At 40.8% G+C, this 27,546-nt stretch overlaps 1 protein-coding gene and 1 pseudogene across 24 annotated transcripts in view; one reads left to right on the forward strand and one right to left on the reverse strand.

Moving 5' to 3' along the window:
- ST7 (suppression of tumorigenicity 7) overlaps positions 1 to 27,546 on the reverse strand; it is a 314,766-nt gene that overhangs the window by 170,716 nt on the left and 116,504 nt on the right. For 16 of the 24 annotated variants that reach the window (XR_004970975.1, XR_004970976.1, XR_004970974.1 and 13 more), the window contains exon 2: positions 3,185 to 3,267. Coding sequence is in view for 21 of the 24 variants with exons in the window: in XM_036328872.1 (XP_036184765.1) it covers positions 3,185 to 3,267 (83 nt within the window). In the remaining 3 variants the exon portion in view is untranslated. Of the gene's footprint in view, positions 1 to 1,169; positions 1,264 to 1,498; positions 1,576 to 3,184; positions 3,268 to 4,738; positions 4,763 to 9,563; positions 9,583 to 11,857; positions 11,926 to 27,546 lie in introns of those variants that run through there. The other 8 variants (XM_036328890.1, XM_036328873.1, XM_036328881.1 and 5 more) reach the window with 7 other exon arrangements.
- The window catches only part of LOC118666541, a 29,472-nt pseudogene continuing 15,352 nt past the window's right edge, over positions 13,427 to 27,546 (forward strand).

Genomic DNA, 27,546 nt, shown 5'->3' on the forward strand with positions numbered 1-27,546 from the left:
AAACTTCGTGGCCCATGCGCAGAAGTCAGTATTTTGTGGAAGAGCCGGTATTTTGTGGCAGAGCCACACTAACGGGGCCAAAGAGCCGCATGTGGCTCGCGAGCTGCAGTTTGCCGACCACTGGTAGGGAAATCCTTCGTTTGGAGGACAAGAAAAGCAAGCTGGTGGGACTTCACCATCCCTGAGTTAGAAGGAAAAATGACTGTTTGGGGTCTAGCTTTTCAAAGTGAAAGCAACCCACACTCCTGTAATTAAAGCCTAATGCTCCCATAACAATATACTGCTAGAATAAAATCCACACCCGCCATCTGTGCAGCAAGCTAACACAACAACCGAGAAGTTAACCAGCAGGCAGTGAAATGAGTGCGAAAGCATGACTGCCCGGGTGGAAATACCTCTTCACCCTTCGCCAGCTGTGTGACCTGAGGCAGGTTACTTACTTGTCTGTTCTACCACCCGTTTACGCATAAGTGAAATGGAAACAACACTAGCAACTACCTGCGTGTACTGTTGTGAAGAATAATGAGTTAGCACGTACAGCGTTTAGATCTCTGCCTGGCACAAAGTGAGCACCACCGAAGCAGGTAATGTTCTTAAGTGAACACTCCTGAGAGGAATGCACAACCTGACCTTTCTACACCAGAGTGGATTACTGGTTTCAGTATGATATTGCTATGCAAATTGTATGCAATAATGTTCACCCTTTTTTTCTATTTGTTTAATGAAAAAAGATTTTGAAGATGTTTTAGGAAAATACTAAAATATTATTTTTAATGTAAATAATTATTAGATGGAGATTTGTAATACCTAACCCCCCCCAAAAAAATACATGTGCTAAAAGATTGCCATGTTTTCAGCATATACTTAGTAATAACTTATCAAGCATGTGAAAGCATTTTCTAAGTTTGAAGTTTCTTCAGTCCATTTCAGCATATTAAGGTGGGAACCTAAAGACAGAAGTTCTAGATCTGGCTTCACTACGGACCAAAAACATGAGCATGGGCAAATCTCTTACAGCTGATGCCCAACTCCCTATGAGGTCTTTATTTAGAACAAGAAAGAATTCAGATACAGTTGGGTGTGCACTTAAGGGGCAATATGGTATAAATTATTTCATACCCCTCATTTCAACCCACTTTTAGAAGGAACTTTAATATACTTCCCCTCACCTTGGCTTGGTCTCTGCAGCCAACACTGGGCTTTCTATTTGGAGTCCACTTACATACCATCTTGGAGTGCCCCTTGCTGATGTTCTTCCCATTCCTGGTGCAATAGTATCAATTTTAAACATCTCTTCCCTTGAGTCCAGCAGCCCAGGTGATACAGCAGAGCAAGATTAACCTGAATATGTCTGACCAGAAGAAAGGATACTCCTCACACTACCACCATTCCCCTCACCTGTTTGCAGGCTTCTGCCCTGCACACACAGCCCCACCTTTTTACTCTGCTCCTTATCAGCTCAAGCTTCTGAAACCCTCTGTTCATCAGGTTCACTTACGCACTTGCTCCACATCTTTGTGTCCTTCCCCCTCAAAACGTGTGTTTTTCTACAGCTTTTCTCAACACAAACTCTGATAACTTTCTTGTCCCTGTTTCTATAATAAAAAATAATCACAGGGTTACCTATATAGAGAAAAAATGTATAAATGCACTTTCTCCTTAAAGGTCATTTGAGTATATGGACTGATTCCACTGAGGTTAGATGACCCTATTTAAGGTACTTAAAGAAAATGACTTCAGATGTTATCATTTATCTCACCTGTAACTATTTTAGAACTTAATGTAATAGAACAGTGGTTCTCAACCTTGGCTGCACATTAGAATCATCTGGGAATCTTTTTAAAATCCTGATTTCTGGGCCTCACATCCGGAAATTCTGTTTCTTTGTTATGGGGTGGAGCCACAACATTAGTAACAAAGAAACAGAATTTCCGGAGGATGAGGCCCAGAAATCAGGATTTTAAAAAGATTCCCAGGTGATTCTAATGTGCAGCCAAGGTTGAGAACCACTGTAATAGAACCACAGAGATAATTATCACATTGTTTTCGCTTATTTGGAATTATTTAAAGGGAAACAATAGGGAAATATATGTAAATTTTGAAAGAAAAGGAGATCAGAGGGGAAAAGCTTAGATTTACCATACCCATGTCAATAAATTTAAAGATACAGAGCTTGATTTCTACTGATTTTGCTTATGTCCAATAATTTATTTTGAAAGGGGTAATGAAAACATTTTACTTAAAACTGAATCACATTTATTTTGTAGTGTCTTAGACCCTAGAATTTGACGCAAAATTGTTTTCCTTTATTTTCTCTTTTATTTATATTTTGGTTTTCACTTTCAACAAAAGTAACACATGATTGTATAAATTTATATATATGTGTGTATATATATATATATATATATATATATATATATATATATTGATACAGAGAGGAAAGGAGAGGGAGAGAGAGATAGAAACATCAATGGTGAGAGATAATCATTGATTGGCTGCCTCCTGCATACCCCCACATCCCAGGCATGTGCCCGGACCAGGGATCAAATCATGACCTCCTGGTTCCTAGGTAGACACTCAACCACACCAGCCGGACTGATTGCTTAAAGTTTTAAAAAATATTTTACAAATATGGCCCTGGCTGATTTGGCTCAGTGGATAGAGTGTTGGCCTGTGGACTGAAGGGTCCCGGGTTTGATTCTGGTCAAGGGCACATGCTGGGGTTGTGGGCTCAATTCCTAGAGGGGGCGCATGCAGGAGGCAGCCAATCAATGATTCCCCCTCATCACTGATGTTTCTATCTCTCTCTCCCTCTCCCTTCCTCTCTGAAACCAATTTTTTTAAAAAGTTAAAAATATATATTTTACCAATATGTAACCTAAGTAGTGATAGGCCTCTATAAATGGCCCCACACAACATATACACACATGCAAGATAATCACTAAGCTGCTGGTGTATATTCTTCTAGATTTTCCCCCTGTATACATACTAACATATGCAGAGTGTCCCAAAAAAATATAAACACACTTTAACAGCTGACAGCTCAATTTTCAAAATGAAATGTATTTTAATAAACACTGCCTTTATAATTATTCAAAGTGTGTGTATACATTTTTGGGACACCATACACACACACACACACGTAATCAGCATGTTTTTAAATAGGAAAGATTCCATCACTTACCAAAATAAGCCCCGATATTAGTGAGGAAGTGCCTGTCAGGGCCACGTAGAACTTCGGCGTTAACGTATTCAAAAACATGCTCACTGAAAAGAGAAAGAGACGGAGAAGAACAAAGAATGCATGAGTATGCCAGTAAACCAACTGCTTCATTTTTCTTTCTGTTGAAATCATTTTTTTCTGGTGATAAGAATTCTTAGAACTATAACAAAGCCCCAACAAAATGGTTCGGCACTACACAAGCTCAGTATACCAGGTGTCAAATTATAAATCCTGAAAGAAAAAAGCTCCATACAAGGAAAAAGAGCACCTTTTTTATTGTTGTGAATGGTTTTCTTGGATTCATCACCACTGAAAAGTCTCATCTAAGCTGGTTATAACTATCAGTCAAATAGCGAAGATGTCCTGTATGGTTCGTGAGACCCACACACCTGAGTCTTTGATGAACCAACAAAGCAGTATGTCAGCCTTAAAACAAATAAAAAATAACTATATTCAACAGCTATACTTTCCTGACTAGCTCCTGGCACTCAGTTCACATCAACTATACAGTTGACCTGGTTGCCCATTAAGAAAGGTTCACTTACAAAGACAAGCACATACAATAGAGTAAAGATAGTCTATTCAATAAATGGCATTGGGAAATTGGATTTGGACAGATACATGCAAAAAAATATGACTAGACCACCTTCTTAAACCACACACAACAATAAACTAAAAATGAATTAAAGATTTCACTGTAAGACTTGAAACCATTAAAATCCTAGAAGAAAACACAGGTAAAAAACTCTTTGGCATTTCTCTTAGTAATATTTTCTTCTGATACTTCTCTTCAGGCAAGGGATACAAAAATAAAAATAAACAAATGAGACTAAATCAAACCAAAAAATTTTTGCACAGCAAAGGAAACCATCATCAAAACGAAACACAACCAGTAGATGGAAAAGATATTGGTTAATGATACACCTGATAAGGGGTTAATATCCAAACTTTATAAAGAACTTATACAACTCAACACCAAAAAAACAAACAATCCAATTAAAAAAATGGGCAGAGGACTTGAATAGACACTTGTCCAAAGAGGACATACAGATGAGCAATAGACATATGAAAAGATCCTCAAAGTCACTAACAGAAAAAAATGCAAATTAAAATCATAATGAGATATCACCTCAAGCTTGTCAGAAAAGCTAAAGTTAATAAGTCAACAAACAAGTGTTGACATGGAGGTGGAGAAAAGGGAACCCTCATGCACTGTTTGTGGGAATGCAGATTGTTACAGCTACTGTGGAAAACAATATGGACAGGACCTCAAAAACTTCAAAATACAACTTCCATATGACCCAGTAAGTCCACATGTTGGTATATATCCAAAAAAATCTAAAACACTAATTTGAAAAGTTATGTACAGCCCCTATGCTCACTACAGCATCATTTATAATAGCCAAAATACAGAAGCAGCCCAAGTCCCCATCAATAGACAAGTGGACAAAGAAGATGTGGTACATACATATATAGTGGAATATTACTTGGTCATAAAAAAAAAAGGAATCTTACCAGTTGCAATGAAATGGATGGACCTAGAAGATATTATGCCAAGTGAAATAAGTCAGTCCAAAAAAGGCAAATAGCATATGATTTCACTTAAATGTGAAATTTAAAAAACAAAATAACACATAAAATAAAAACAGACTCATAGATACAGGAACAAACTGATGGTTACCAAATGGGAGGAGGGTTGGAAGATTGGGTCCAAAAGGTAAAGGAATTAGAATTAAAAATTGGTAGTTACAAAATGGTCACAGGGATGTAAAGTACAGCATAGGGAATGTAGTCAATATTATTGTAATAACTATGTATGGTGCCAAGTGGGTACTTGAATTGTTAAGGAGATCACTTCATAAATTATATAATAATTTAATCACTATTCTGTGTACTTGAAACTAACATAAAATAATATTTACTGTCAACTGTAATTGACGAATTAAATAAATGGATAAATAAAAAGAAAGGTTAGCTATATAGTTTATAAATATATTTTATTATCATTTATAACTAGACTAGAGGCCCGGTGCACAAAAATTTGTGCACTCGAGGGGGTCCCTCAGCCCGGCCTGTGCCCTCTTGCAGTCTGGGACCCCTCGGGGGATGTCCACCTGCTGGCTTAGGCCCGCTCTCCGGGGGATCAGGCCTAAGCTGGCAGTCAGACATCCTTAGGGCTGCTGAGGAGGCGCTGCTGTACTGGCAGCCATCAGCCTGGCTTGTGGCTGAGCAGAGCTCCCCCTGTGGGAGTGCACTGACCACCAGGGGGCAGCTCCTGCATTGAGCGTCTGCCCCCTGGTGCTCAGTGTGTGTCATAGTGACCATGCATTCCCAGTCTTTCTGCTGTTAAGGTCAGTTTGCATATTACCCTTTTATTATATAGGATAGAGGCCTAGTGCACAGGTGGGGGCTGGCTGGTTTGCCATGAAGGGTATCCCGGATCAGGGTGGGGGTCCCACTGGGGTGCCTGGCCAGCCTGGGTGAGGGGATGATGGGTGTTTTCAGGATGGTCACACCCCCTTCAGGATGGAGGTCCCCACTGGGGTGCCTGGCCAGCCTGGGTGAGGGGCTGATGGCTGTTTGCAGCTGGTCACACCCCCTTCAGAGTGGGGGTCCCCACTGGGGTGCCTGGCCAGTCTGGGTGAGGGGCTAAGGGCCGTTTTCAGGCTGGCCAAGCCCCCCGGCGACAGAAGCTCCCAGCCTCTCCTTTTTTTCTTTTTCATTTTTTATTCTGGGATTTATTTACCTTCTATAATTGAAACTTTGTTGCCTTCAGTGGAGCTCAGAGTCGGCTCCTGCTCTCTCCAGCTCCATGGCCATGGCTGGCTGAAAGCAGGTATCTGGGGTTTATTTACCTTCTATAATTGAAACTTTGTTGCTTTGAGTGGAGCTCAGAGCCAGCCGAGAAGCTTGGCTTCCTCCATCACTGGAGCAACCAAGCCTCCTGCTCGCTTCAGCTCCTTGGTTGCTGGCTGCCATCTTGGTTGGGTTAATTGCATATAGTCGCTCTGATTAGCTGGTGGGCGTGGCTTAAGGCATAGTGAAGGTATGGTCAATTTGCATGTTTGTCTTTTATTAGATTAGATATTTCACCAACCTTTGACTATCACCAAAACAACAATTGACCTAAAAGGCTTTTTACACACACACTCATATTGTTTACTGAATTTGTTTGTGGGAGTGTTACAGGATTCCAGGGCAGTAGGAATAGAGCAACTGAGATAGGAAGTTAAAACAAGGCCAAGCAGTGTAGGTAGCCAGCTTGTAACTAACAAGCCAATATCTTCCCCAGCAAGGATACAGCAAATGGTTTAAAAAAAAAAAAAAAAAAAAAAAACCCTCCCTAATGAGATAATGCAGAAAGGGAGGGGGGAAGGGGAAAGGAGAAAAAGGCAGTTTTAATCTCTAAGCAGGGAAGCCAGCAGTCTCAAGGCTTGGCAAGATAAAGTAGCCAGGTTCTTCTCATGAATTCTGGGGAGGCCACGACAAAGTAAAAAAGGGGTCGGGGGGACCTTGAGAATGAATCTGTACCAAAATAGTCAGCAAGAGGGTATATACACCTCAGACCACCACCCAACTTGCTCTTCATAATAGCTGAGAGCCCTTCTGTGCTTCATAAGCCAGATGTATAGGTTTGCTTTGCTTTTTCAATAAAGGTACATGCTTTAATTGGTTTAATTGGCTTTTCACAACGCAGTCAAGGTCTCTCATATAAACTCATTTATATGAGAAGACAAGGATCAAGGTTGGGGACAGCCCTCTCCCACTGACTCAGGGGGCTGTCCTGTCAGGGAACACCTCTCTAGTGTCGGTGAGAGGTGCCAATAACAGAAGGGGGCCATATCCACTCCGGTTTTAGAATGAAGGATATTAGAAGTAGGATTTTTAGTCATTAGGGGAAAAGGCTTGGCATTCGTCCTGACCTCAGCCCCAAAAAGCACAGTTACCACATCACCATGAACAGAGATCACAGGCTCATGCCACAAGCTCTCTGTTTATGAATGAGACCATGGACAAAGAATGGAAACATGAGTCCGGCCGGCATGACTCAATGGGTTGAGCATCAACCTATGAATCAGGAAGTCATGGTTCGATTCCTGGTCAGGGCACAAGCCCGGGTTGCAGGCTCGATCCCCAGTGGGGATGGTGCAGGAGGCAGCCAATCAGTGATTCTCATCATTGATGTTTCTACCTCTCTCTCCCTCTCCTTCCTTTCTGAAATCAATAAAAATATACTTTAAATAAAAAAAAAAAAGAATGGAACCATGAATCTGATACAGTTCCCACAGATACAGAAGGCCACTTGGGAAACAGACAAATAAACAAGCAATTACCATAAAGTTTGATGAATGTATACATAGTTCCTGTGCATAGAATTTTATGAAAACACATAAAAAGGCTGAGGGTCTGAGAAGAGGACTAGGAGAATAAGTAGACCTTAACCAGACCAAAGAGGGCAGGAGGAGGGATGGAAGGACAGTGTGACCAAATGAAGGGGCCTGCTTTAAAGGTGCTGAGCAAACAGCACAGCCTTTCTAAGCAGCTGTGCCAGTTGAGGAGGGAAGAAGCTTGAGCTATGAACCCTTTGCAAAGAAGCAGATGTGGGAAAATACACTGATTCCATCCTTCCTGGCTAGGGGAATCCTCTCAATAAACCCTCCTACCTCTGTACACATTCTTAAAATGAAATTGACTTGTAGTCTGTCATTTGTAATCACAAGAGTCTGGACTAACACAATGTGTTGGGTCAGTAGTCATGACTTGACTATGTAAACACTTTCTGAGAGAGAGAGAAAGGTACAGAAGGAGAGATCAGCCTAGAGCTACAAGACAAGAGGAGGTACAGCTGAGGTGGCTTTGCTTGGCCACTATAAAAACAAAAACATAGTGATTTGTCATTTCCCACATAGCAGTCTGTGGAAGGAAGCAGATTTCTAAAAAGGAAAAAAAAAAACACCAAACAACCCTAGTTACAAACCTAGAGCTGGTAACTGCCAGTCTGATTACGAGGTGCCTAACATTCTCAAAATTCCCCTTACATTATTATTGAGCCCACATTTCCCATGATTTCAAAAACGTCTCCAGAACAAAGTATTCATCTGTGACTCTACGGTTATGAACACTCATATCTGTACTATATACTTTTTAGTAAGTCTCTAAGGACAACCTAAGCATAGAAGTCAATAAAATCCACACTTCTAAAAGACAGAGAAAGGTTAGCCTGAATTAGAAGTGCTTTAGTAGCCATATTATCAAACTCCCCAGAAACAGAGCATAAAGGAAGGAGGGGAAAGGTTTTCTACTGAAAATCATTGGCTTCCTGATCCATTAATCATCAAGAATTAACTGATAACCCTGGCCAGCGTGGCTCAGTTGGTTGAGCATCGTCCCATGCACTAATGGGTTACCAGTTCATAACCAGGGCACATAAGCAGGTGTGGGTTTGATCCCCAGTAGGGGTGCATGCAGGAGGCAACCAAATTGATATTTCTCTCTCTCTTCCTCTCTCTCTAAAATCAATAAAAACATTTTTTAATTCCTTGATAAATGAACAAATTATTTGAGTTTTTTAAAGAGAGAAAAATAAACATTTCACTCATTTGGTTTTATTTCATTAAGATTGAAGAGCAACAGTAATTAATAATTAGGACATATTTCTCTATTATATCTGGTTACAGAAAGCTGACTACAGTTGGGAGAGATAATGGTGGGCATTCAAAGAAATAGAGATACAAATAAAGAGAAAAGCAGGAACAGAAACATTTAGAGAGTGGAAGGTTCTCATTTAAGACCCTACTAATCTTATAGTCATACTAGATATTCTGGCTAAAATCATTAAGGCCTGGCATTTGGCACATCAATGCTTAATACTTACCACATCAATCTATCTACCTATTACAGTGGGGCCTTGACTTAAGAGTTTAATTCATTCCGAGACCGAGCACGTTAAGGAGCTTGTTAACTCAAATTGCTCTATCAACTCAATGCAAAAAATCGGCCAAGAGACATCTGGTATCTCAAAAATCTCGTTAGTCGGGACACTCGTAAGTCAAGGCTCCACTGCATTTAATGTTTATAACAAAAGCACTTTCACTTATTAGAGAATTAACTGTCACATCAACCCCACTATGTCACAGCTGAAGGGTGACAAAGACCTAAAAACCAGTTGCCCTGCCCTCAAAGCTCAGGCTCATGGCATGATAGGGCACACATGGGGATACTGATGAGCGCCTATTAAGGAATAAAATAGCAAAGGAAAAACAGTAGCCTATCATTGGCAAAGGAAAAGAAGCTATAAATAATGAATGTTTTTCATACTGTACTTATTTTTACTTCTGACCTTTAAAAATAAGTCCACTCTGATCTTATCATTGGTGTGTGCTGCCCCACGGTGGAAAGGCAGGAAGCCACCCTGAAAGAGGGAAGGATCTAGTTAAAGACTTCCCCATTACAATAAAGCTGTACATTACAGGCCAAACTGCCTGAAAACCAAGGAGTATCTTGACTAGTTTCAGCAGGGTCACTAGCAATTACTTTTGAAAACATGAGGCCTGATAATGTACCTAAAAATTGGACCATAACCTAAAAATTGGGGCATGTGCTTTGAAACATAAACTGGATTTTCCTGAAAGATACAGGCATGTCAGTGTAACCTCTATACTTGCTGAGACTAGACAAAGCAAATTCAAGAACAAACTGGTAAAGATTAATCTAGCTTTGTGAAAAATAAATTCATAAAATTCTCCTAATGTGCTATTTCAACCCAGAGACAAAAATTAAGGCTTTTCATTTGATCCAGCCGGGCACTCCTAACAGGTCACTGGCTCAAAGAATAGCTCACCAGTTATCCAAGGGCAGCCTCTGGGGCTGCATCATGGAGCGTCTGAATTTGCTGAACTTTAACTTGGCAAGGTCTCCTCTTTTAATTAATGAGTAATTGGGAAGGAACTAAGTATGGCCCTAAGAGGAAACTTGGTAGGAGGGATAGATACACGGATTAAAAATTAAGTGACTTCTATGAATCATAGGAGAGAGGAGATAAGAAAATAACACAACAGGTGTCTGGGAAGTGAAGAATCACTCCTGTGAGCAGGAGCTAGAGCACCAGAGGGCTTACTCAGGAATCACGGGTAATGGGCCTGTGAGGAGCCAGCCACGTTTCTGGCCCTCGTGACAATAAGAGCCTCCCTCCACATTCTTCAGAGCATAAGTTATTCCCAAGTTCCATTCCTGGAAAAGACCTGTGAAACAGAGTGAGCGCTTATCCCTGTGTGTTGGTCTCCGTGGACATAGTGCACCTTACACAGAGCCCTGGAATGAAGAGTTAAGGGAACATCAAAGAGTTGGAGGTACTGACTAGATAGAACTGCAGTTCTACAACAACAACCCAAAATATGGGTCTGCTTTGTCCTGTGTTCCTTTTAATGCTTCATTAAAATATGGCATTTGAAACAAAAAACAAAAACAAAAAAGTTATTTTAATAAATCAGTAATCATTTCAAAAGTTAGGGGAAAAATCCCTAAAAAGAAAGGTTAAAGAAACTAAGCTTATTTAGGCTGTAAAAAGAAGGATCTTTTACCTTTGCTAAAGCATGGATGGACCTGGAGAGTATTATGCTGAGCAAAATAAGCCAGTCAGAGAAAGACAAATACCATATGATCTCACTAATATGTGGACTCTAATGAACAAAATTAAGTATTGATAGAACCAGAAACATGGACTCATAGAACAGACTGGCCAGCACCCAAGGGCATGAGGATGGGGTGACTGGATAAAGAAGGTGAAGGGATTCGCTAAAGAACATATACGCATACCCCATGGACAGGAACGATAGTGCGGTGAAGGCCAAGGGAGGGGGAGGTGGGGAGGATGGAGGGGAGCAAAGGGGTGAATAGGGGGACACCTACAATAATGTCAACGTTAAAAATGTTAATATAGTAGTAGTAGTAGTCATAGCAGCTATACTAGCATTTACTGAACACCTTTTATGTGCCAAGCACTATGTTATGGACAACAGGCCAAGGAGTAAATCACCTGCATTGTGATTTGTTCTTGTACTAAACATGGATGCCCTACAAAACAAATGAAGAGTCAGTTAAGAGATGGGTCCTTTTAACTGGATTCTAGTCGCTGGAGGAGTTATTAAACTTGAGGGTGAGTTTGAAGGCAGCCATTTTAGAAGGCAAAGAAATTGTTGAAATCCCAAAATGGACCATATGTTCCTAAATTTCTGATCTCTGCCTTACTAGATGCTGTGAGAACAATCAATTCAGCCACAGGCTATAGGGGCAGCACCTGCAATCTTGTCCTTCAATCAAGTGTCCTTACAGCTTAGGACAAATGCTTCCATTGCAATGGACAAATACATAATCAAGGCCACAATACATCCCAGGCCCTGAGTCAGAGACATCAGGTGGACTGGGAAACTGTTAATTTCATGCAAAGCAACATTTCTGGTTTAGTCACAGAAAGTTCCAAGTCTACAGAAAGCACACTGAGACACATGTTAGTCTATCAGGAAGCTTCTGTCACATTTTCTCAGTCCTCCAAAGAGGATTAGGGAGCATACTGGAATAGTTTAATCCACACTGGCATTTTTCCCTGTGAGAATGGGCGATATTCTCTTCTCTCACCTCACTGTTCTTTCAAACCTTCGAAACCTCTCTTCTTTCCTGTCAGCTCCCATTAAGGTTGCAACTTCATTTCTGCCCTTCCTCACTTACCAAAGGGTGAAAGAAAAGAGTGAAAATGGAAAATTTAACAGTTTAGTCTGCACACATGCTAATTTTGAAAAGACTTCCAGATTGCACAGCTTTTAAAATTATAGAACTTGACACTGTGATGGACAAAACCCTAAGATGGCCTTCTGGTGTTCATATCTTTACGCAACTCCCTCCCCTTGAGTGTGGGTGGGACATGTAACTTACTTCTAACAAAGATATGTGAGATACCATCTTGGTGGCAGACATGCAGAGGCTCTCCTTGTTGGTTCAATGAAGCCAGGTGGCCATTATGAGAAGCCCATGTAGCAATGGGCTAAAAGCAGCCTCTAGGGCAGTGGTTCTCAACCTTCTGGCCCTTTAAATATAGTTCCTCATGTTGTGACCCAACCATAAAATTATTTTCGTTGCTACTTCATAACTGTAATGTTGCTACTGTTATGAGTCGTAATGTAAATATCTGATATGCAGGATGGTCTTAGGCGACCCCTGTGAAAGGGTCGTTCGACCGTCAAGGGTTTGCGACCCACAGGTTGAGAACCGCTGCTCTAGGGGCTGAGGGTGGCCTCTGGCCAACAGCTGATGTGAAACTGAAGCCCTCAGTTCTATCACAATGATTGCTCCCAATGGCCTGAGTGAACTTGGAAAGAGATTCTCCCTCAGTTGAGCCTGCAGGTAAGATCACAGCCTGGCTGACACCATGATTACAGCCTGCTGAAACCCAGGTCAAAAGACCCAGCTAAACTGTGTCTGCAGTCCTGACCCACAGAAACCATGAGATAATAAATGTATTGTTTTAAGCTGCTATATGTGTACTCATTTGTTATGTAGCAGCATAAAATGTATCTAATCATGTATAATTCATGAAAGTAAAAATTAATGTGGCATCTGAAACTCTGGCTAACTGCAGTATGCCCAGAAAGGGTGCCAACTCTATCTGCCCCAAGAGCTTCTTTCATAAATAAAATGCACCTTCAAACTCTCTTGCCATAACATGTTATTCCACATGCTAATGTGGAATTGTCTTTGCAAATCCAGTAATACTAAAGCAGAAGCTGAAAGAAAACTTTAAAAAAATATATGGAAAGCAAGTATCTTCATTTTACCCCAGTGAATAACCTTTATTTTTTCTACGCACATTTTAAATATACAACATTTGTATGTTTCAAAAAACCTTACAAAACCTGTTTTACATCTGGGCATAGCATCAGTCCAATAGAAGACTGAAAGCAAAGCACACCATGGGCACTTTTTCTATTTTCTTGCTTCTGCTTCCCCTCTCTTTGCCTTTCCCCCTGGTCTCCTTGGGCTCTGATAAGGTCATGAGCTTTTATGCATCACAATCCCCTTGATAAATCCTGTGGCATTTAGCCTTGTGAGAAAAAAGACACAGGACATAAAAGTGTATTTTTAGACTCATTCCTACGGCAAGAAACCCTCATAAATCATTCTGTCTACTCTTCCCCGTACCTTGATGTTGCCATGGCAATTTTACAGGTAGGTACACTGTTCTGCTTTCCTGGGCATCTGGCTCTACTGAGAAGCTGTAATCTGGGGAACTCTATGAAGCAGTATGCAGTCTTCCTGGCTCCTCGTCCCTTGCTGGGGGAAGGCCATCTGTCAAGCCATGGAGGACTGTCCAAAGCCAGATACCTGCAAACGTCAGTAACCCTCAAGGACACGTGAAGCAAGATCTCAGATAATCTGTCCCCTTTCATTTACCAGAGGCTGATAATGAGGAACTATACTGTGGTCAAGAACAAGAGAAAGGCTTATATAAGTCTAATTACATTCTTAGCTATTTAAAATATGTTTGATTTAGGATTAAAGACCATTTTATGAATCTTCCTATGTAACATCAGGAAGAAAAAAAGACTTATCTGTCTCTAATGGGAAAGACCTTCCCCATAGTTATGCTGCAAAGAGAAAGAGGCCGTGTGGAGAAATGGTCCTCAGGGCTCTGGGCACCTCTAGTCTCCAAGCACTCACTGTGCCTCAATCCTCCAGCACCCAGCACAGAGCCTGGCCCAGAGAGGCACTCAATGTTTGGTGACACTGAATGATTGCATAAGGGCAGAGTGCTAGGTGATGAAGTTGCAAATTCCCCAGGATTTCTGATTTTAAAGAACTTCACCTATCTAGAAAAACTTAGTCTTTGATAACTGGGACCTATTCTTCTGAGGTGTGTGTTTGTGTGTGTGTTTCTGTCCCCAGAGTACTAGAGCAATGTGAGATGCTTATTAGGTAGACTGAATGACCAACCATTGATAAATTGAGAAGGTCCCAGACATACTTACATTATCCTCACACAGCAAGATCTTGACTATAGAACCCTCACAAATTATTCCTTTGGGATAGCTAATGACTTATACCAGTGGTCGGCAAACTCATTAGTCAACAGAGCCAAATATCAACAGTACGATTGAAATTTCTTTTGAGAGCCAAAATTTTCAATCTTAAACTATATAGGTAGATACATTGTTATTAACTTAATTAGAGTACTCCTAAGCTGGCCTTTGCTAAAAACGTCCTCAATCTGATTGAGGTACATTTGCTGAGGTCGAGCCCTTCCAACTCTCCCATCCACACTCGTCTTGTATACTTGTTTCAGATATTCGAGTGTATATGGGAGAGTTGGAAGGGCTCGACCTCAGCGAACGTACCTCAAAACAATGTACCTCCCCTGCGCTGCGCATCCCGTGGGCCAGACCGACCGACCGACACCCCCCACTTCTTCAAAATAGACTTGCCCAGGCCGAAAACCAACTTCTGCACATGGGCCACGAAGTTTCAATTGCACTGTACGTGCGCGCCCGCACGTGGTATTTTGTGGAAGAGCCACACTCAAGGGGCCAAAGAGCCGCATGTGGTTCGCGAACCGCGGTTTGCCAACCACTGACTTACACCATTAAACTCCAAAAACACTTCATTTTAAAGCAATTGTACAAAGAAATCTTTCCAAAACACATTCCTTATTTGACTGCATCTTTAAACAGAATATCCTAGAAATATTTCAGTCTTTAATTGCTGGCTCCAAGTCATCAAAATGAACATAAATTGTAGTACTGTGCGAGCATGCAGCAATGTTTTCAAAAACTCTTCAAGTACTCTATATTTTTTCCCTCCAAAATGAAGTGATCCCAGACTAATGTGTCTTTTGTGTCTTTATCATACTTTTTTTTTATCACCTGATATGTTAACAGGTATTAATTATTATTTATTGTTATTGTATGCCTGCTTCAAACCGCTCTCTCTCCTTCTTAACATGCTACTTAAAATTCTATTGCTGCCTCAAATACAGGTAACCAACTTTGGTCATTCAATGAATATTTGTTTAATGTGTGCTAGGCTGTGTAAAATACTGGGGATACAAAGATATATGATACATAGTTGATAGTTGTCCTATAGGAGCTCTGGGTTTGTGGAAGAGGCAGACTTAGAAACAAATTAACAGGCAATTCTGAGTGTTGCTCTAGAAATACAGAGTTTGTACTTCTAACTCAGCCTTGAGCTGGGGTGGGGGACAGAACAAAAAAGCTGCTAAGCAGAGCCCCAAGGATGTGCATTAGAACTATGTAAAATAAGACCTCCGGTCTCCCATTGTAACTCTTTGATGCTCATCTGTATGTGCTATGTACACTGGCCTTTTTTTTCTTAGAGCTTGGTGGTTTGGGGAGTTGAAATGACTGAACTGCTGAGTTCTAGACAAGCCAGGCATCACCATAGTGAGCTGTAATAAACAATTCTACAGAATGGCTGTAATCAGTATTGTAGAACACTCTCAGTGGTTCTTGTGTTCACACTGGTGCTCCAACAGGCTCCTCACAGCATCAGTCATGCAAAATGTGCTTGGACTTTTCCATCATCTTGACAAGCATTTAGTCACCAACTTCTCATGTACCCCTCCTTTACTGGAAGTTCTTTTTAAAAATATACAGAAGCTTTAGAAGGTTTGCAAGTTGAATGTTGCAACTCATTACGAAATGGGCCAAAATAGAGACAACTACCTAAAAGTGTTTAAAATACTTGTAGCAATCAACTGGTTGAACAGATAATTATTAAATCTCAAATGCACGACAGCCCTAGCCAGGTAGCTCAGTTGGTTAGAGCATCATCCTGATACACCAAGGGTGCAGATTCAATCCCCAGTCAGGGCACATACAAGAATCAACCAATGAATATATAAATAAGTGGAACAATAAATCTCTCTCTCTCTCTCACACACACACATCAATAAAAATAAATGCATGGAAATAACTAAGAGAGGTAAGAATAGTAACAAGAGTAAGGGAATAGCCATCCAGTTTCTAAATTTTTTTCAGTAAATGCTCTATATTTACTAATATCAGCTAACGCATTCATTTATCCAAATGTACTTATAAAAGTACAAGAACTAGAACCTGCAGTTGAAAAATACAAAGATGAGAATGACCCTCCCCTTGAGAAGCGAAAATAAGATGCCCACACAAATAACACAGGACAGAATATGAAACATATCAGAGAAGAGGTACAGATACAACCAAAGAAAGAAAACTATTACTTCTAAGTAGAAGGATTAGAGTGCTTGATGAATGAGATGTCCTTCATCTCATTCTGAGTCTGGCAGGAAAGAGTTGAGAGTTTATCATTAAGTGTGACTTAAGTTAAAAAATATATAATAAATAAATAAATAAATATATAAATAGCACCATATGAGTTAGGTGTGAATTAGGAATAAAACTCAAACTTTTACTTCACTGCAACAAGATCAGTCCTCCTAAGAAATCCTAAAAGAATGATTAGAACAGCCCAGCTAGAATGGCTCAGCTGGTTGAGCATCGTCCTGTGTGCTGACGCCAGTTTGATCCCCGGCCAGGACACACACCTGGGTTGCGAGTTCGATCGCCAGTAGGGGCATGTACAGAAGGCAACCGGTTGATGTTTCTTTCTCACATCCATGTCTCTCTCTCCCATTCCCTCTATAAGCATGTCCTCAGGTAAGGATTAAAAAGAACACACAACTTATTTAAAAAAAAAAAAAAAAAGAATGGTTTAAAAAAAATGAAGCACTTTGACAGGATTTTGAACCTGACAATTACACATATGTATAATCTTGTTTGATCAGTTAGGATTAAATGGCAAAATAAAAGTAAATCTATTTCCTATTATATTTATTCTGATTTTTGTACTTTCTGTTAATTTACTTGTTCTGCTTTGAACCTTCTGCTAACTTACAGCTAAAGAGTCTGCTTCAAAGAAAGAAAATGGTTTGAGCAGACAGAGAAGCAACTAGAGGCCATGGGGTAGTAAAATTCAAATTGGATTTTTAAGTTAGCTATTTCTTTCCATTACTTCTCCAAAAGTTCAAAGACTAACTTCTCTTCTGAGTGAAAAGCTGCCCATAACAGAAAGTCTGCTGTAAACTGTGGTAAGACGTTTCCCTCGGGGTGAGGGTGCATAACACACAGAGATAACAAGCCACAGGGGAAACCACTGGACAGGCCAATACTTTAGTAGTCAGCTGCTCCAACTGCCTGGTTGTCCAAAGTAAGGCTTCATCATTTTCAAATCCAGTAACTAGATCTGGCTTTACATTTGCATCAAATGGCTGGTTACTATTCCAGAGGACACCTGAAATTATTTCCCTAGGTAATAATTATTTCCCTAGGTAATAATTTGCTGGCAGAAATTTTAAGTGGTAAATCACAAATGCACCTGTCTTTCGTGTCTACAGGTAACAGTCCCTGGGAATTAGAGCACTGGTATTTTCAAATATTGGTAAGCCAACTTTTTTTTAAAAAATCTCTTAGGAGATGCAAATAAATTCCAGATGTCAACCCTAACACAAATGCTCCCAATCCAGTGGATGGCCTTTTTCTCCCTTTCAAATCTATTCTATCTCAAATAGTTTTCAGATATCGTCAAGCTTCTCTGTGAATGACCCAGTCATCTGTAATGTAAAAAAAGAAAGAGAATAATAAAAGGAACATATTTGTACCAAAAGAAAGAAAGAAGGAAAGAAGAAAGAAAGAAAGAAAGAAAGAAACAAAGAAACAAAGAAACAAAGAAAGAAAGAAAGAAAATTAGTTAGTTGCAGGTTTTTATTTAGCAATTGCCTAATGCAATGCATAGATCCTTAGAGCCTAGGCAATTTACCTCGAGGTAGATCAGTAGTTGGTTAAAACCCAAGGTAAAGGAGGCCACAGTCCTGGGTCTGAATGAGTCAATGAACCTCATACCAAGAAATCCTATGCCACAAACTCAGAAGCCACCTTTTATAAATGGGTATTACCACTGGGAGGACAACCTTTACATTACTATAAAAAGAACCCCGTTTTAAAAGTGGATTAAATTTTTGTTTGTTAATCCTCACCTGAGGATAGTTTTCCATTGATCTTTTAGAGAGAGTGGAAGAGAAAGGGAAAGATGGAGGGAAACATTGATGTGAGAGAAACAGGATTGGTTGCCTCCTGCATGTGTCCTGACAGGGCCGGGGCCTGGGAGGAGCCTGCAACCAAGGTAGGTGCCCTTGACTGGAATCGAACCTGGGACCCTTTGGTCCACAGGCCGATGCTCTATCCACTGAGCCAAACCGGCTAGGGCAAACGTGGATTAATTTTTAAGGTTTTTCCAAAACACCCTAAAAAATACAGAAAAAAAAATATTTAAATCACCCCTCCCTCCTCACACTACCAAAAGAAAAAGAAACACCAGCACACACAGTGCGGCTAACGATAACACAGATTATTTTTCTAAGGAATAATTGCTAAGACAGAATCATGCTAACTGACAGATGTAGAGACCAAAGCACAGGGAAATATTTAATATGATTACTCAGTAAGCAAGCACAGTACGTGATTTGTAAAAATGCCACCTTCAATATAAATCAAATTGCATTCTCTGCAAAATGACCAATACCATTGTTAAGGAGACAAATAATGTCTTAAAGATTAAATCACTTAAGTCACCCATCCAAAGTCACACAGCTAGAAAGTGACAGACCCAAGAGGTAAGTTCAAGCACAACTGGCTGAGCCTGAGTTCTGACCACCCTTCCAAGGGCATCTTCCACCCAGTGGATCCCACAGCAGCTCTCCAAAGCCTCTGGGCAGATCATTCCTTTCCATTCATGTGCCTCTGAGAAGTCCCCTCCTCCTTTCTCTTGCTTAGACTATCACACCCTCTAACCTGTCTCCTTGCTGCCACCTTTCAACTCAGTCTAACCCATCCCCTGCTCTGCTCCTCAGTCACCTCTTCACTCATAGGAGCAGATAGGCTCCAGCTTCAAGATCACTAACAAAAAGAACACCCAAAGATGGCAAGTATTACTCCTTAGGTCATAGTTCTAGTTACTGGCAAAATCTCCAGATTCCTTATTTGGTGCCTAAACTCTAATTTATTAGTGTTAGAGCAGAACGTATCATTTCTGCTAGTGAGTTTAGAATCTCAAAACAAGTATTGAGATATCTTTGATAGTGCTGAGATGTCTATAGTGCTGCCTCCACAGCTGGTCTAGTTTCTGTGCTCAGACACAAATATGTATTTACTTTCTTTCTTAAGTGTTTGGGGGACTATAACTAATTTCATATATATAATAGAGAAGTCAATATATAATGTTATACTATCACATATAATAGGTAAGTATATACCATGTAATACATATTGTTTGCTAGTAATCTTATATATAATAACCTTAATTCCCTAATTACTGGACACTGCCTCAATCCTATACTTGTTCTTATTCCTCCATGGTTCTTACTAAAATAGCAGAAAAATAGAAGGTGTTCAATAAAGTTGATCAACTCCTAACTTTTTAAATCATGCTGAAATATGTCCTGTCACTAAGTAAGTATGGTATTATAAGCAGCCCTCTGTGGAAGGCAGTGAGACAGGCATGACCAGAGTAGGAATAGAGTAGGAACCAGGGTGGGAAACCCCAGGTACCTAGCAATGGGCAAAATTGAGAAAAAAAGGACCTGGCCCGAGGGTGACCTTTCCTCCCCTAGCATATCCCTGGTCATGAGGTTTAGACCCCCTGACCGTTCATGCAGTTCAGACTCTCTCCTGACCTTTCCACCCCCACCATGTCGATAGTCATGTGGTAGACCCCCTTAGAGGATGAACAAGGGGGCCAGAAAATAGCCTCATACAAGTCTGTGCAAGACCACTCACTCCCTTAAGCTTTAAGCCCTCAGGACAATGAGGTTGACCTGCATCAAATAAACAAAGCCTGGTTTCTGCTGACCACAGAGACAGTTTCAACCAAACTAAAGATTACATCTAGGCCCCAGTTGTGTTTCATCTTCAGGCCCAGAAAAGCAGCAAGGCCAGGTGGGGTGACACTATGGCTGACAACAGGACCAGCTAAGATGACTAACCATTTCCTCCCCTAGTGGTGACCCATCAGTAGAGACCAGGACCCTGAAAGGACACACCTGGAAAAGCTGATGAATATTCTATTAGATCCTCCCCTGAGACCTCCCCTAAGAGGGGATTAAAAACCCTGATGTTCGAAGACTCAGTGCACTTTCTCTCTAGTGCACCCATGCCTTACCCCTCTCCTTATCCCAGGTATGTATATACTTGCTCTCTTTCTCCTTAGTTCTAAGGGCCCTTATTTTGCCTCTGTAACTTGTTTCCTGAGTCAACGCAGCCCAGCCAGCTCACTTCTTCCTCGGCTCACTTCTTCTATTTCTGTGACTCTCTAAAAAAAACCAAAACTTTTGCTTGCATTTGAGTCTTAGCTCTGAATGCTTTGATAGCCAGAACTCAAGTACCGAGGTTGCTGAACCAAGGTCCAATTGCTGGTAACATTCTGGTGCCATTTTGCTGCTAGCACATGTACTTCAGAAATGGGCAAATCAGGGGTTGGCAAACTATAGCCCACAGGCAAAATCCAGCCCACCATCTGTGCCAGTAAATAAAGTTTCATTGAACACAGCCGTGCTCATTAGTTACATATTGTCTAGGGCTGCTTTCATGCGATAACAGCAGGATAAACAATTATAACAGAAACTCTATGTCCTGTAAAGGTGGAAATATGTATTATTTGGTTCTTTACAGAAACAGTTTGCTGATCCCTTGTCTACATTAAATAAAGTCCTTCTCTGGTATTTTCTACTAATGTTACTCTCTAATGGCATGAGAAAATTAAGTGTGTACTCCAGGAAAGTCATAAACCTGTTTGAGAAGCATAGATTTAAATAACTATTTGCCTCTTCAAATACTGTAGGGAAGTCATCAATATGTGAATGATGCTGCCATTCCTCAAAACTTTACATCTGAATTCCTCATTTCCATCTCACAAACCTAACTTGTAAAAGAGTACAATCAAGCTAAATAAAAACCACTTGAAAACACAGAGTATTGATTGGTCTTTACTTAGACAAACTATTACAGTAAGAAGAAGATGGATAAAATGATTAAAATTTCACCTACACATTATGCCAAATCATATCTGAAACAGCTTCTATGAAAATGCTATTGTCTAAAGAAAATTTGAGTGAACTTAGAAACTCTAACTAAATGTAGTAAGATGTCCAAACATTTTCTGGATCCAAAACATCAAAAAGATGAATAATTTGAGGAGCATTTAAAATCAAAACACACAGGCCTACCCTGGCCTTAGTGAAGATTAACAAGGGCAGCAAAAAACTTCTAGGGTTGTGTTGAGGACCTAATATAAGCCCTCAAAGCAGCACTATTACAATTACTACATTCACAAAATTGTAGTTTTATTCTAATCATAGATTTATTTCTTTAATCAGCACTTGAGGTAGTATTACCTTCATTAGTTACTTACTGAAAGAAAAGAGCAAGGAAAGTCAGACACTGTTGACCATATTTAGCTGGAAAGCAGAGGCCTGTGTGATCCACCAGGAAGCTGCAGCTTCACACCCAGGAAATTGGAAAATCGCAGCACTGTCTCTCCAGGGGAATTGACAGTCCTCCCTTCCCCCATCAAGTACTGGATTGGGGGAGAGTGAGCAGGAGGAGAGGACAGGTACAGTAAAGTCAAAATGGTGCAGGGGGAGGTGCTTGACTCTAGAGGCCTGTCAGTGTAACCTGGGACCCTATGCAAGCCCATGAGAGTTTGGGAAGCTGATTGGTCATTTTGAATAAGCTTCTGGTTCCTCCGAAGCCTGAGAACACGTAATTCCAGGTGAACAAAGAATCTCTCTCTCTTTCTCCCTATCAACCCTCCCTCCTCCCACTCCAAATCCAAGCTCCAGGTGAGAGCCTGGATATAGCAGAAAACCAATGGATTGGAGCCAGGAACACAAGCTAAGCGATAAGCTAGCCGATACACTGGACCGGGACTAAACTTTAATATGGCACAGGATCTCTGTACATTGCCTCTGTTTCTGGTCCTGATTTTCTATGTCAAGACAAACAGAGATGGGACTCCTTTAATTTTGCTTCCTGAATAAATCATCATCTCTGTGGGTTCTTAGAAATGCTTTTCCTCACAACATTGCAAGAACCCCTCTGCCACCAGGAGCGGTGGTACTCTTTTACATTTTTTCAGCTTATGATAATTATTTCTTTTATTCTGAAACAAAACAATATAATTTATTTTCTTTTAGCATCAGGTCTGTAAAACAAGAAAGAAGATTAAAGTATCCTGAGGATACAAAATCTGTTTAAAGAAATAATGACAGAAAACTTACCTGACTTTGGAAAGAAAAAAAACGAGACAAGTCCAAGAAGCACAGAGAGTCCCAATCAAGATGAACCCAAAAAGACCTACACCAACACACATTATAATTAAACTGGCAACATAACAGACAAAGAAAGAATCTTAAAGGCTGCAAGAGAGAGACAGAAAGTTAACTACAAGGGACCTCCCATTATACCAGGGGTCCTCAAACTTTTTAAACAGGGGGCCAGTTCACTGTCCCTCAGACCGTTGGAGAGCCAGACTATAGTTTAAAAAAATAACTATGAACAAATTCCTATGCACACTGCACATATCTTATTTTGAAGTAAAAAAACAAAACGGGAATAAATACAATATTTGTATTTGCATGTGGCCCGTGGGCTGTAGTTTGAGGACCCCTGCATTAGGCCATCAATTGATTTCTCAACAGAAACACATCAGGCCAGAAGGGAACGGCATGAAGGATACAAAGTGATGAAAAGCAAGGTACTGAATCCAAGAATACTGTATCCATCAAGGCCATCATTCACAATTGAAAGTGAAATCAGGAGCTTCACAGATTAAAAAAAAAAAAAAAAAGGCTAACGGAGTTTATTATCACCAAACCAGCAATGCAAGAAATGCTAAAGAGACTGCTGTAAAAAGAAGGAATGGAAAGGGAGGAAGGAACACAGGCATAAAGAATAAAAATGGCAACAAACGTACTTATCAATAATAATCTTAAATGTAAATGGATTAAATACTCTAATCAAAAGACATCAAGTAGCTGAATGGATAAGAAAACATGACCCATATATATACAGTAGGTCCTCAGGTTACGTCGGAGATCTGTTCCTACGGCACAACGCAACGCGATTTTCACCGTAAGTCAGAACCCACCTACATAAGCACCTACGTCACTCACATGGAGCACATACACAACAGTAATGAAGTGAAACAGTAAAAAATAATTTAAAAGAAAGGTAACAATTCCTGACCTTTACTTGTGGTAAATAAATAATAAAAAGCATAAAGCATATATGTACATATGTCGAAATGACAGAACTTTTTTTTTTATAAATAAACTAGAGGCCTGGTGCACAAAAATCATGCACTGGGGGGTGGGGTTCCCTCAGCTCAGCCTGCCCTTCTCACAGTCCGGGAGCCCTCAGTGGATGTCCTACTGACGGCCACTGTTGGCAGCAGAGGCTCGGAGCAGGCATTCTGTGTGTGTGTGTGTGTGAGTGTGTGTGTCTGCTAGGGGCGTGCCCCCAGCCACACCATGGAGGCTTTGAGCAGGCACCCCTCTGTGTTGATCTCTCAGGCTCCTGGCTTCCACTGCGTGTTTTTCTCTCCCTTGAGCTATGGCCAGGGTGGGGTGCTGCCTGTAGGCTGTGCTTTCCTGCTCATGGGTCACCGGATCACTTCAGAGACCGGGGACAGGCCCTCCTGGGTGCTGCCTGTGGGGAAGTTTCCTGGTCTGGGATCGCCATGGCGATCCCAGGAGCAGGCCCACCTGGGAGCCCGCAGCGCCCCGCACTTGCCTGCTCTGGGATCGCAAATGGGTCCCAGCTGGCAGCGGGGCTTAGGTGGCACACGGGGGTCCCGGCTGGGGGCGGGGCTTAGGCAGCACACGGGGGTCCCGGCTGGGGAGGGGCTTAGGTGATGCGATCGCGCCACCTAAGCCCGGCCACCCAGGGCCACACCCAGCCCGGATGGCGTCTGGCACTGGCCAGCCCTGCCTGCAGTATACAAATTAGCATGTGGTGTTCATTAGTCAATGGGAAGCGTAGTGGAGGTACGGTTAATTACCCTTTTTGTCTTTTATTAGCTAGGATGGGAGACGGTGATGTAACCATGAAACGATGTACATCGTGTCCAACATAACCTGAGGACTGTCTGTACTGTCTACAAGAGACCCACCTCAGAAACCTGGGACTCACACAGACTGAAAGTGAAGGGATGGGAAAAAATTTTTCAGGCAAATGGAAATGAAAAAAAAGCTGGGGTAGCAATAATTATATCTGACAAAATAGATATCAAAATGAAGGCCATAACAATGATAAGGAAGGCCACTTCATAATAAAGAGATCAATACAACAAGAGGCTATAACTCTGGTAAACATATATGCACCCAATACAGGAGCATCTAAATATATAAAAAACTTCTGGAGGATATCAAGGGAGAGATTGACAGCAATGCAATCATAGTAGGGGGCTTTAATACCCCATGACATCACTGGATAAATCTTCTGGACAAAAAAATCAACAAGGAAACAGGACTCCTAAATGACACTCTAAAACAGAAAGAACTTACTGGCATCTTCAGAACATTCCACCGTAAAGCTACAGAATATACATTCTTGTGAAGTGCACATGCGACATTTTCAAAGTTAGACCACATGTCAGACACAAGCTAAGTCTCTACAAATTCAAAAAGATTGGAATCAGATCAAGCATCTTCTCAGATCACACTGGCATTAAGTTAGAAATCAACTACAATAAAAACGTTCAAAACAATCAACTACATGAAGGCTAAATAGCATGCTAGTAAACAGTGAATGGGTTACCAAGATATCAAAGAAGAAATAAAAAAACTTCATGAAAACAAATGAAAATGAACATATACAACAATCCAAAATCTATGGGACACAGTGAATGCAGTCCTAAGAAGAAGTTCATAGCACTACAGGCCTATCTAAAAAAACAACAAAAACCAAAACAACAGCAACAACAAAAAAACTGGCAGTAAGTTATCTAACACAAGAACTTAAAGAATTAGAAAGAGAACAATAAGAAGGCACAAATAAGTACAAGGAAGGGAGAAAAAAGATCAGAATGGAAATAAATGACATAGAGACAAAAATAAAAATAAAAAACCACACACAATACAAAAGATCAATAAAACCAAGGGCTGGTTCTTTGAAAGGATAAACAAGATTGATGAACCTCTAGCCAGACTCCCCAGGAAACAAAGAGAGAGGACCCAACTAAACAAAATCAGAAAGGAAAGAGGTGAAGTAACAACTGACCACACAGAAATACAAAGCATCATAAGAAAAATACTATGAATGACCTTATTTCAACAAATGGGATAACCTGGATGAAATGGACATATTCCTAGAAAAATATAACCTTCCAAAACTCAATCAGAAACAATCAAAAAACCTGAATAGTCTGAAAATTACTGGTAAAATTTAAACAGTAATAAATAAAAAACTCCCAAGAAACAAAAGCCTTGGTCAGGACAGTTTCAAAGAAGGGTTTTACAGCATATTCAAAGAAAAACTAACACCTATCCTCCTCAAACTATTCAAAAAAATTGAAGAGGAAGGGACACTTCCAAATGCTTTCTACGAGGCCAGCATTACCCTAATTCCAAAACCAGATACAGACACAACATAGATAGAGAACTATAAGCCAATATCTCTAATGAACATAGATGCTAAAATCCTCAACAAAATTCTAGCAAATCGGATCCAGAAATACATTAAAAAGATCATACACCATGACCAAGTGGGATTTATTCTGGGGATGCAAGAATGGTACAATATTTGCAAATCAATAAAGGTAATACAGCAGAAAAACAGACTGCAAGACAAAAATCACATGATCATATCAATTGATGCAGAAAAAGCATTTGACAAAATCCAATACACTTTTTTGATAAAAACTGTCTTGGCAAAGTGGGAATAGAGGATCCTACCTCAACTTAATAAAAGCCATTTATGACAAACCTACATCATATTCAATAAGCAAAAACTAAAACCATTTCCCCTAAGAACAGGAGCAAGATAGGGATGCACTCTTTCACAACTCTTGTTCAACATAGTACTTACTGAAGAACTCAGTCATAGCAATCAGACAAGAAGAAGAAATGAAAGTCATCCAAATTGGAAAGGAGGAAGGAAAACTCTCATTATTCACAGATGACATGACATTGTACATAGAAAACCCTAAAGATGCTATGAAAAAACAACTATTAGATTTAATAAATGAATTCGGAAATGAAATCCATAGCATTTTTATATACCAACTAGTGGCCCGGTGCATGAAATTCGTGCACATTAAAAGGGAATTAATGAGAAGAAATATTTTAATATTGCTATTTGCCCTTTCTCTATAATAGAAGTGTCAGAGATGAAAGAAAATTAGTAAAATGTATATAAAATCTCCCTCCTGTCAGAGTCTGGGGTGTGCCGTGGGACCTAGAGTCAGGTCCCCACTCACCACCCTCACGCGCTTCGAAAACACAGGAGACCCAGACCCAGCCGGCCCTGCCATCATTGGGTGAGACCTAGACCCAGCTGGCCCCACCCCCATCAAACCCCTCCAGGCAGGAGAAACAGCCTCAGGCACCCCAGCCCAGCGCCAGGGCAGGGGGTGTGGCCTGAGGTCCCCTGTCAAGCCCTGCTGGGTGGAGGCTGTGCCTGAGGTCCCCTTTTAAGCCCTGCCAGGCAGGAGGGCGCAGTCTAAGGTCTCCTGGCCCGGAGCCAGGGTGGGGGTCATGGCCTGAGGTCTCCTGGCCGGAACTGGGGCAGGGGGCATGGCCTTAGATCCATCAAGCCCAGCCCCCTCTCCCCCACAGCGTCATACCAGTGCTGAACAGGGCGCATGCAGGCAGCATGACGTTAGTGCTGGGGGCGGAAGTCCCCGCCCCTGGCCCTGCCCACAGACTGGCCGTGACTGGGACATCGTAATGGACAAATTAGCATATTACCTCTTTATTATATAGATAATGAAATCTCAAAAAGAGAAACTAATGAAACAATCCCATTTACCATTGCAATAAAAAAATTAAGATACTTAAGAATAAACTTAACTAAGAAAGTAAAAGACCTGTACTCCAAAAACTATAGGACATTGACAAAAGAGATAGAGGAAGAGATACATATGTGGAAGAATATTCCATGTTCATGGATTGGTAGAATCAACATCATTAAAATGTCCATACCACCCAAAGCAATCTAAAGATTCAATGCAAT

Source organism: Myotis myotis, unplaced genomic scaffold, assembly GCF_014108235.1.
Source record: "Myotis myotis isolate mMyoMyo1 unplaced genomic scaffold, mMyoMyo1.p scaffold_m19_p_11, whole genome shotgun sequence".
Classification (NCBI taxonomy): Eukaryota; Metazoa; Chordata; class Mammalia; order Chiroptera; family Vespertilionidae; genus Myotis; species Myotis myotis.